This window comes from Habropoda laboriosa, unplaced genomic scaffold, assembly GCF_001263275.1.
Source record: "Habropoda laboriosa isolate 0110345459 unplaced genomic scaffold, ASM126327v1 scaffold57, whole genome shotgun sequence".
Taxonomy (NCBI): Eukaryota; Metazoa; Arthropoda; class Insecta; order Hymenoptera; family Apidae; genus Habropoda; species Habropoda laboriosa.
In genome coordinates, this window is record NW_017100229.1 from 2,980,132 (window position 1) to 2,991,391 (window position 11,260).

The 11,260-nt window shown below is 41.7% G+C and overlaps 3 protein-coding genes across 3 annotated transcripts in view; 1 reads left to right on the forward strand and 2 right to left on the reverse strand.

Annotated features, from left to right (window-relative positions):
• Positions 1-4,769, reverse strand: part of LOC108571239 (chaoptin) — a 5,932-nt gene extending 1,163 nt beyond the window's left edge. Inside the window, exons 1-8 of the mRNA XM_017933239.1 lie at positions 4,603-4,769; positions 3,370-4,540; positions 2,589-3,295; positions 1,780-2,104; positions 1,427-1,693; positions 933-1,086; positions 636-848; positions 34-560 (exon numbers count right to left, since the gene is read on the reverse strand). Coding sequence (XP_017788728.1) covers positions 34-560; positions 636-848; positions 933-1,086; positions 1,427-1,693; positions 1,780-2,104; positions 2,589-3,295; positions 3,370-4,540; positions 4,603-4,769 — 3,531 coding nt within the window. The remainder of the gene's footprint in view (positions 1-33; positions 561-635; positions 849-932; positions 1,087-1,426; positions 1,694-1,779; positions 2,105-2,588; positions 3,296-3,369; positions 4,541-4,602) is intronic.
• Positions 4,770-7,357: 2,588 nt separating this feature from the next.
• On the forward strand, positions 7,358-9,340 carry LOC108571355 (L-threonine 3-dehydrogenase, mitochondrial). The gene is made up of 5 exons (XM_017933372.1): positions 7,358-7,574; positions 7,807-8,070; positions 8,273-8,533; positions 8,825-9,091; positions 9,167-9,340. The coding sequence occupies exons 1-5, from the start codon at positions 7,421-7,423 to the stop codon at positions 9,325-9,327; spliced, it is 1,107 nt and encodes a 368-aa protein (XP_017788861.1). The 5' UTR covers positions 7,358-7,420; the 3' UTR covers positions 9,328-9,340.
• Positions 9,341-9,445: 105 nt separating this feature from the next.
• LOC108571240 (DNA primase large subunit-like) overlaps positions 9,446-11,260 on the reverse strand; it is a 2,485-nt gene continuing 670 nt past the window's right edge. Inside the window, exons 2-7 of the mRNA XM_017933240.1 lie at positions 11,024-11,259; positions 10,707-10,934; positions 10,486-10,623; positions 10,052-10,430; positions 9,816-9,980; positions 9,446-9,738 (exon numbers count right to left, since the gene is read on the reverse strand). Coding sequence (XP_017788729.1) covers positions 9,446-9,738; positions 9,816-9,980; positions 10,052-10,430; positions 10,486-10,623; positions 10,707-10,934; positions 11,024-11,259 — 1,439 coding nt within the window. The remainder of the gene's footprint in view (positions 9,739-9,815; positions 9,981-10,051; positions 10,431-10,485; positions 10,624-10,706; positions 10,935-11,023; position 11,260) is intronic.

Below are 11,260 nucleotides of genomic sequence, written 5' to 3' on the forward strand. Positions count from 1 at the left end.
CCGCTCCTCTTGCACAACGCTCGAATTCTGCACCTTCGAACTTTCATTTTTAACCTGTCTCTCGTATGTTAATCTAGGATCAACGATCGGCACGAATCCTCCTTGTCCACGGGGCAAAGGCACGAAACCTCCTCTGTGGATTTCCGGTTCGGTAGGTGGAAAAGTTCTGTAACGACCTCTTCCAGGTCTGCCCGACGAGTTTTTCCTCTCCGATTTTCTACCGGAATTCCCCCACAGATTGAAGTTCAGGCTTGGCAAAGGCACACCGAAAAAGGTGAAACCAGAACTGCTAGGCGAAGGAGGCATTGCGGTAGCTTTTTTCATCGGGACAGTGTTGTTCAGCACAGGTGGAATCCTTTCTAGCGTAGGTGCTGTGTTTGCAGTAATCGTTGGTACCGTGGTTGTAACTTTAATCGAAGTGTACGTTACGTTAGACGTGTAATTTTTACTGTCCTGATAATCAGGATAGTCGGGGTAGAAGTAATCAGCGTCCTGAGCATTCGCAGGATTTCTAGTCGACGAATCTTTCAGGTTCATTCGAAGTGGTACCATCTCTGTTGCTCCGTACACTAATGGACAATCGGTGAAAGTCGGGATATTATTTTTACAAATAATTTCGACGAATTTTTACTTACTAGAAGAGGAGACTGGATATGGCGCAGCGTCGATTATTTCAGCCTCGCATCCAGGATGAATTGGATCAATTTGCCTCTCTCGTTGACAGTCCTGTCTCGACAATCGAATTTCTTTGAACAAAGATCCATCTGCGCATCTAGGACCTTCCGAGGAAGCTTGCTGCAGCCATCCTCTCAGCCATAACATTCCGCAGGAGCAAGAAAGTGGATTACCTGTTCGAGAATAAAATTATCCTTCGGCAAAGAGGAAAGGAGAGATATATCTGACGAGTTCCGAGAGAAAATTCGCTCGATTACCATCGATATCTAAGACAGCGATGTTCGATCGTAATCTCTTGAACGCCGTTTCCGAAACGGAAGCCATCCGGTTGCTTCTCAAGCTGAGAACACGAAGCCTGGGCATTTCGTCGAACGGCGAACCGTGGATCGCGCAGATCCGATTGTTGTCCATCTGTATGTAAAACGATCCGTTATCTCGGTTAATCAGCGATGCTGGTATACAAATAATTATGCTCTGCTAGCATAACGAGCGGCCTCGCACCACGGTTCGTGGAGAAGTTTCACTCTCGACGAGAAAGTATTCCCCCGTTATTACTAAAGACCATCCCCACCCATTGGCCATTTTTCATTCTTTGTTCGCGTTTAATACGTCCGTTACGAAAAATCGCCAGCTCTTATCGTAACTCGTCCATTCATTTTCACTCTCGAACGTCGTTTCTTTTTCCTTCGTTCGAAAGAGAGTTAACAGTTTTAATTAACGATCCTCGTCGGATAGACGATCCGCTACTCACTTTTAACTCGACCAGCCATTCCATCGATGCTAAACTGTTGCTGGACACCCTGGACAATCGGTTGTTGCTCAAATCCAGAACCTCCAGGGAACGTAAGCTCTCCAAGCCGACGTAATCCAACGCGGGTAAATGATTGTGGCTTAAATTGAGGAAAAGAAGGTGAGGCACGTTAATGAACGCGTTGCCGGCGATTTCCTGGATACGATTTTCTTGCAGCTCTGTACTCTGCAGTAGAGGCAGCTCGGTGAAAGCTCCGCTTGGAATTATCTGAGTATTTCCAGATTATCACAGATACAATCATTTTTCTTGAATAGAAAAATTAAACGGAGAAATTTTTTGTGTATTTTTACTACCTGTAGACGATTTTTCCCAAGTCTAATTGCCTGCAATTCAGGCAAAGCTCTGATAGCGTTTCGTTCGATGATCCGTAGATCGTTGTTCTCCAAATCGATCAATGTTAATCGTGGCAGACCGTCGAACGCGCCCTCGCGCAACTCACGGATACGATTCCTGACAAGTTTAAGCTCGAGCAAGGCCGATAGGCTGCTCAGTGTTTCCGGCGACAGGATGTTCAGCTTGTTGAAGCTCAAGTCGAGTACCTGAAGAGCTGTTAGGCCGTGCAACGATCCGGGTAACTCGGTCAAAGTATTGTGCGAAGCGTACAGTTCACGAAGGTCTCTGTAATTAACGTCGTTTCCTCCCTTTGATATCGAGTCGTCGATAGAAACGACAGATCCTATCCTACTTGGATCGATCTGTCTGCTTAAACGTAGCGTTTCTAGCTTATCGAGAAATTTCTATCGAGATACCGAGTTGAACGAAGATCTTCCAAGATGTTCGAATTCTTCAAAAAATTGGAGATCTTCTGTTCTTTCTTTCTCGTGAAAATTTAAAATTCCCTTAGGAACTAGCGGGAAATGAACGACAGTGCAAGATGGTGCCACATCGCAAGTAGGAGGGGACATTCTAACTTGCTGGCACGAAGAACTTTCTAGGTACCAATTTGCCATGTGACGCAACCAAATAACCAAGAGTGAAACTGCTTTTCTACTTGCGTGCTAACGTGCAAAAAACTGGCGCTTCTTTATAATTCTAAGAAACGAGAATTTCAAGAAATTGACAAAAAAATAATAAAAAGGAAATTACGTCGATTAGGTATTACCTAGTGTTGGAGAATGTTGCATGAGGTATCTGAGCAACGTTGTTTCTACTCAGATCCAGTCTCTGCAGTCTAACGTTCTCCTGAAAGATATCTGGTCGGAGAACCTCCAAACGATTTCCCCTTAAGTTCAGATCCATCAGCGATCTCAGCGGCCTGAAACTTCTTCCATGAAGAGTGACTAGTCGATTGTATCTCAGGTCCAGTTGCTCCAGTCTCGATAAACCGTCGAAAGATCCATCCTCCAGAAGTCTAAGAGAGTTGTAACCAAAGTTCAACTTCCTCAAGTTTGGTAAATCGGTCAGGCTGCCAGGTGATAATCTCTCTATCCCGTTTGCGCTGAGATCCAAGGATCTGAGAACCGGTAGATCTAAATCTTGCGAAGATACAGCTGGTAGAACGACGATTCGATTCATAGGCATGTGCAAGTGTTCGATGTTTCTCGGTAGACCGGGAACAATCTCGAGCATTCGATTCCAGCCGACGTCTAATTCGTAAAGATTGGTCAAATGATGAAAGGTGAGCGGATGGAGGACGGAGAGAGCGTTTCCAGAGATGTTGACGTGCTCCAAATCAGGCGTGCCTAAGAACGAATCAGGCTCTATGAGGCCAACTGCGTTTCCACCCATGTCCAATCTTCTCAAACTTGGTAAATTCGCTAACAATCGAGGTTCTACGTGGCGAAAGTAATTTTCCGAAAGATCCAACCCCTGAAACGAGTAATTCAACGCGATTAAGCGAGAATCGAAGCGACAGAGAGAGATTTTCAGCGTCGAACACTTACCTTCAACGCTGGTAAGTTCCAGAACGGCGCCTCCAATAAGTTGGACAAAGAATTATTCCTCAATCTTAGTTCTCTGAGAGCGGGCATCGCGGTGAAGGTCTCCCTTTGCAAAAAGGCCACTCTATTGTGATCAAGGTGAAGCCTCTCCAACGTCAGATGACCCCTCAACGATCCAAATGGTATCTCCTCGATCTGATTGTGACTGACGTCGAGAAACTTCAATCTAGGCAATGCTTCCATGACGGATCTTAATTCGGTTACGTGGCTGAGATCGTTGTTGATCAGCCACATCTCCTCCAGGATGTTTCCAGGTCTACGCGGGAAGAATTCAGGATGTATACGGTGTATCAGATTGTGATTAAGATCCACGGTCTTCAAGGCTGGCATTCTTTGAAATGCTCCAGCGAACACCTCGGTAATATGATTCCTCGATAAGTACAAACGAGAGAGAACAGGCAGATCCGTGAAAGCTCCCTCGCCAAGGCGATTCACGCGATTTCTGTCCAAACGTATCACCGAGAGGGAAGGTAGATCCATGCAAGCACGACCGATCATTCCCGCGTCGACTATGGAATTTCCAACGAGAGCGACCTCCTTCAATTCCGGCAGATCGATCAACGCTCGAGGATGAACCCAGTGAATCCCGCAGTCGGTGATGTTCACCAACTCAAGTCGCGGCAATCCTCGAAAGAGACCAGCTTCCAGGCGTATCAAACGTGGACTACCGAACATGTGGAGTTGCTCCAAATTCGGTAGATCACGGAAATTTCTCGGTGCTAATTCCAACAGAGCTGGAGTATTGATCTGGAGGTATCGGAGTTTCGGTAATCCTGAGAATTTCGGGAGTTTCTTCATCACTCTGCTCTGCAGTGTCACCGCTTCGAGACCTTGAAGATTCTCGAGGCTGTCCACTGGCAAAGAGCGCAAATCCGGTTCCACGACGAATAACTCTAAGAGAGAATCGTGCAGACCCTCTAACCATCCTGACGACACTCTCTCGAGGCGATTATTTCGAAGCATTAAGCGAAGAACGCGCAGCGTAGCGAACACTTTGCCTGGTAGGCTGGGTAAATTATTGTTCTCCAAAATCAATTCGTCTACAGGTCGGTCCAAGTAATGACTCACCGCTTTCAAACCTTCGAGGACTTTCGGTAATTCGCTATGACTGCACCTATCGGGAAGAACGGGAATAATTTTCATACTTTGGCGAGTTTCTCGCGTGCTATCACTTGCCATATCTGAATCTCCATGTCACGAGTGGAACATCTGCAAGGTAGAATCCTCTCCTGAGTAGGACATCCATACTCTGAGACTAACTGGGCGCTGACACTGACACAAAAGAGTGCCAGGAAGCAGCCAGTTGTTATAAAGAGGCCTCCACCCGGCGGTCGTTTAATCATCGCGCATTTGGACCTTGGTCTACGACCTTAAATACCAGTCCCGCATTTTCTGCAAAAATTGTTCCAATCTACACCGATCCAACCAACCGTCGAAATCCCTCTGTCTCCCTGCCTTTCTTCTCCCTCTTTTCTTACTCTTAATTTACAAACCGTGACACGTGTCACAGCGCGTCAGATTCTTTTTCTCAAGGCTAAATTGAGCACGATCATCGGGTGTTAAACAAACCCTCCGAGTGTCACGGTGTTTTCCATGGTTAAAACACCAGGTAACGCACGTGTGTATGCGTATACACGTCTACACGTCACGGTCGTAGACGACAAAATTAATGCTTCGTACCGTAAGCAAAAGCTAAAGACCGCCAGGACAATCTTTCCCCGTAATAATTACCGTCGCCTCGAGCTTCGCGACACGCGTTCAAATTATATTTCTCCTGATAAAAACGATCTTTCTTTCTTTATTTTTTCGTTGATCGTGACTAACAGTATACACGTAGATCCTCGACAAGTAGAGCGCTCTGAGGATTGCAAAACGAGGTACAGTAGGACGAGGTAGGACTCGAAGTAGGAGAATTAAGTTTAATTAGTGGAATCGATACGGAAGGGAAAAGAGTCAGTTTTTTACTCTATCAGATAGAATGAAGACAAAGGTGTTCCTCGAGGATGGTGTCACGGGTGACCACGTGTGTTTCATAACGCGTCTTCCGTAAGTAGGAACAATCGTACACGGCCTGGAAATTCATTCGGACATAAAGAATGCCGATATCGTGTGGTCACTGATAGAACAAAACCTATTTAATTGAACGACTAATTTACACGTATGCGTGTTTTGCCGTAGACTTAAGGGAGCATGTCAGAACTTAGGTAATACAGGTCGCTACACTCGCGTGAACTGCATTTGCATTGAACTGTTGCTCTAGCTGATCGTTGGGAAATCGTTTTTCGCGTTGTTCGGTGTTAGTTTGTTAGAACTAACCAATTTGCTATTTCATTCGACGACAAACGGATCGAACAATCGCGGTATTTCGCGTGATTCCAGTTAATTTTACGAATCGCACAATCGTTTCGTCGTGTACCATCTATAGATTATCGGGTACAATGTGCACAATTGATAGAGGTGCAGCAGGTCTTCCATTGTGATCGTGATTGATCGTAACTGTGATCGAACCACGGTTATCGTATATGATCCCAGTGAAAGTGATATATTCCTTCGTTCGTTTTCTCTCTGACCAAGTTCAACCACACGAGATTATGCAACCTCTCAATCAGAGCAATTCTATTTTCTTCGAATTTTACTATTGATCGCGAGAAAAGAAAGTTACACTTGCAGTTCTTTAAGTGTCTCTAATTCGACCCCTTTGTATAGCATTGGATCGTTCCTACCTTTCGATTCAGCCAAACTCGTCGAAAATTCGAATTTATTCCTCGGCGAGATTGTTCCTGTTGCTCGTGAAACTAGGTGATTAAGTCAAACACTGATCGACGATGAATTAGCGACGGAGCACGACGCGTTTTCGAGCGTTCCACCGAAAAGCAAGAGTCCTGGGTGCTCTCGTTACGAGTTTGCCACCGACTAACTAGACGAAGAAGTTTTGTGCAAAGCGTGCTGATGCACAAAGTCGAGGGGAGAAGATGACTGTGGCGTGGGTGATGGCGAGCGGGACGAAAAGAGAATTGCGAAGTGCTGTGTCTAACCACCGTGAAGGCACGCTTCCAGGAAATTCTTCCCTTTCCACCGAATCTTTGGAAAATAAAAAAAGAAAGAAAATTGGTGACAGTGAGAAGAAACTTGCAGTTGAAGATCCCTATCGAGAGAGATCTTGTACAATTTCGAAGGTATCGAGGGATTCTAAGGAGAATGATACTTTCGAGAATTGAATACTTTCCTGTGTCGGTTCAATCTGATACAACGAAATGTTTGACATACGTATATTCGATTCACATCGACAAGGAACATGATTTCCATGATTTTCTCAGGAACGTGCAGTTAAACGTGTTCCAGTCCAGATGACACGAGTTCCGTCTCTTCCTTTATCCGCTTTTTCCGAGATCCGGCGAACTTGGACGAATTAGAAACGGTACCAAAAATTGGACCATTTTTCTCGGGTTCACTGGTGCTCCAAGTTTCCTGTTTCATCGATCGATACTTTAGCCAATACCCAAATTAATACCGACAGGCGTGTAAGTTTGGAGTAGAGTGGAAATTTGGATAAAAAAATTCGCAGTACTCGGTAGCAGTAAATTATTATTGTCTTTGCTAGAATTAAATAGACACCACGTGAATGTGTGAACGTACAGATTCATCATTATACCGAAGGTTCTTGCATTTATTAATGCACAGACACATAGTAGAGAAGAAATCTGTGTTACAACTGGTTTTCAGAATAAACCGTGCTATAATATCGCATGATTATGCGCGCCCACGGCAGTTGTTTATCGGCGTCAAGGCGAGAAAGGACCCTTCTTAATTTTTTCGTGGACCTGTTAGAACCACATTTTTTTTCTCTTGCGTGTTTGCATCGATGGAAAAATTTCTTTCTACACTTTCTACGTAATTTCATTGCAATCGATAAATGTGATAGTCTTCCTTCGATAAAAAGAAGCAACAAGTTCGCCTCTTTGTCGAATCTTCTATCGTGAGTGGTCGCAACAAAATGTGGTGGAAAAGTGTCCTACAAATTCCTGCGAGATTTTCAAGGAACGCTTGGAAAAATTGTCACACCGTGAGATATTTTTCCCAAGGGATCGAAGAAAATGGCAAGAACCGATTGAGCAGCGCTGAAAAATCGCCGAGAATACTTATCACGGGTTTGTATGTTCTTAAAAAACCAGTTAGTATCCTTGTTCTCAAACCAGTTATTTCTATCGCTACGATTTCAAAGTGAGTCAAACGCTTCGCGGTAAATTTGCATAAAATGTAATATTCATCGATCGCTCGTGCAGAATTTCAATGACAAAAACCTGCCTTTTCTTCGTACATCGCAAATGAAAATACTTTTCATTTTTACGAATACTATTTTTCTCCTATATTTTCATGAAGGTGGTCTCGGCCAATTGGGCACAGAATGCGCGAAGCTGCTTCGCAAAAAGTACGGAAGCGAGAACGTGATACTGTCTGATATAATCAAACCGACGGAAGAAAGTCTATCGAACGGACCGTTTATCTTCGCCGATATTCTCGACTTCAAAGGGTTGCAGAAGATCGTGGTGAATTACAGGATCGATTGGCTGATTCATTTCAGTGCTCTCCTTAGCGCGGTCGGTGAACAAAACGTTCCTCTGGCTGTCAGAGTCAATATAGAAGGTAAAACGACGTTTCGACATTTTAGAATGGGCTACGGGAACGTTTAGAGCGAAATGGAATGTCGTGCCAAGTGAATCTGTCGTTGCGACGATATAATTATATTGTTACCGCAGACATGAAAGAAACTGCGTTAGAGAAAGTAACTTTCTTGGATAGCATTGAACAAAATTAGTCCTTCTTTTTCTGTTCGTTTTTTCGCCAGGAATGCACAACGTTATCGAGCTAGCGAAACAGTATAAATTAAGGATATTCATTCCGTCAACGATCGGAGCATTTGGTCCGGACTCACCGAGGAATCCAACCCCGAATGTGACCATTCAACGACCACGAACGATTTATGGCGTTAGTAAAGTTCACGCTGAATTATTGGGCGAATACTATCATCACAGATTCGGTCTCGACTTCCGGTGTCTTCGATTTCCAGGAGTGATCAGCTGCGATCCACCTGGTGGCGGTACCACAGGTATATTTTTTCTTCTTCTTTTTTTGTTGATAAAAGAAGGAACGTTTTCTAGAAAAATAAGACTTCGTTGCAAGAACTGGAGCACGTTCCAAACATGACTAGAATAACTGCATAATAGTGCAATCTATCGTTCTTCAAGGACAATAGTATTAGTAAATTGTTAAGCGTCTCTTGGTCACGAACCGTGAGATCGCTTCTTGCGTTTCCCTTATCTCCTAATGCGTGAATCTTCAAATAAAAACCAAGTTATATAAATAAAAACTGTAGAGAATTTGATATTTTCTTCCGAAGACTATGCGGTCGCTGTTTTTCACGAGGGGATGGTTACTAGAAGGTACGAGTGTTACTTGGAACCTCATACGAGATTGCCGATGATATATATAGAGGATTGTCTGTCTGCTCTCTTTCAATTCTTGAACACTCCGAATCAACGATTACGAAGAAGGGTGTACAACGTCACTGCCATGAGTTTCACACCCGAGGAGTTGTTCAGTGAACTTAAAAAGCACGTTCCTGATTTGAAGATCTCGTACAAGCCGGATGGAAGGCAATACATCGGTTGGTGAATCATATTTTTGATTGATAATGTTAATCGATAATCTATGTAAAAGAAAAATGTTATTTCAATTTTAGCTGACAGTTGGCCACAAGTTTTCGACGACAGCGACGCGCGTCGAGATTGGGGATGGGAACACAAGTATAATTTAGAAAAACTCGTGGAATCGATGGTACACGATATGAAAAAGAATTTTTCAAGCAAAAGATCGTTAACAGAGGTCAACAGTTACGTATAATGTAATACCATTTAGGAAGAAACAATTAATTAATTAGACAAGTTAAAAAAACTATTATTTATTTTATACAATAAAAATAAGATACAAAATTTGGAAAATATATTTTGTACACTTCGTTTCACATATCTTCGCTCATCAACTCAGCGATCTCATCGTCGTTAAGATGATTTTCTATTCTCTTCGGAGTCGCTTTAACTGATTTCACCGGAGTCATCATACTCGTTCTGTCTATTCTTCTCATTGGTGTAGTAGGCGTTCTATCTGAACTTCTGGAAGGTGTAGCGATATTCCTTAAAGGTGTACCACTATTTCTATCGATTCTGTTAGGAGTACCTATTTTATCGCTTAATCTTCCACTTTGTGTAAGATTTTGTGAAGAACTTTGCGTCTGTCTTTCCTTGCCTTCAACTTCTAGATAACGAGATAAAAAAATCAGTTTATTTATTGAAATATATCCTATACTGTTTTAATACAAAATATTGTTGCACCTGTGGGACTATCTTTAGCCATTATATTTCGACTTTCTAGAAAATATCCGTTTGGATGAATAACAGGTTTCTCTGGCAAACGATTATTATGTAAAGCTTTAAAATATGTTGTGCATGCAATATTATAATGCCAATCCTTGGCCAATTCTGCTATTTCAGTGATGTCTGTAATATATGAATGTTAAATAGGTATAAAATGTCTTTATATTTTAAAAGCAAAGGAATAATATTCTTACTTGCTGCAGATAGGCCAAAACTGAATAATTTTTGTCTCAATGATTCATGATCCATGTGTTTGTATGGACAGCCATGATATTCTCCAGGACCTACAGAACTGGCTATAATTTTTGGACAACCCAGAGGAGTGTAGTTCGTTTGTTTGCCTTCTTTGCCATAAAGATGTCTTATAGCATAGCCATACTCTTTTTCAAATTTATCTACATCTAGTTTCTTTGTAAATTCTGTTTTCCAGAAATTCATAGAATCTTCCATTGTTACTCCTATACCTTTTAGGAATAAACCATACTGAATACGTCCACTATTCCTAAGATGATGGTTATTCTTAAGAGCTTCGTGTAATACCCTCATGCACATAGGATATGATGATTTTGATAACTGAAAATTATATAGTATTGTATAAAAATAAGATTGTAAAAAATAAATTAATTACCTCGTTCAACTTGTCTATAGGTGTAGTAGTAGTAGTCCATACAACACGTGTCATACCAGCAAAATAACCAGGTAAAGAATCAAGAAAAGATATTATTCTTTCATCATCACATACATTTGAGACAGAAAGTCTTGCATGCTATATAATGAAAGTACAATCAAATCTATTATAATTTTAAGCAACATTGGATAAATTAATGTAACAACAAACAAAATACTTACCGACATACCATTCTGCATATTTTTCCTAAAATGAGATACAAACACAGACACCAAGTCTGTATGCGGTACATATGCTATTCCCTGAGAAATATAAACCTTACGTGATTTAATTAGGTCTGTGACTTTTCTAAAAGGTACTTTATAAAATTCTACTATATCAACATTTGTAATTTTTGATGTGGATGAATGAAGTTCCTCCTTAAGTTCATCCTTTTCTTCTGGTGTAATCTTAGAAAAATGATAAAGATACAAGAAAAATAAATATGCATTCGATGAATAGCCAATTCATATCTTATTTCATTGATTTTATTTCTTACTTGTTGACAGTCAATTTTATGCATGCAAAGTAATTTCTCTACTCCTTCTTTATCTAGTGAACTAAATCTTAATTTAAAAAATTCTACTTCTTGATTAATAAACCACATCTGACGGTCTGTATCATGGCAAACTGATAATCTCAGTATAAAATGTGATATATGATCTTTTCTCCTATACTGTAAATCTGTCTCTGTAGGTGAATTGCATCCTTTTGCATGTAAAAGGTATGCAAAATG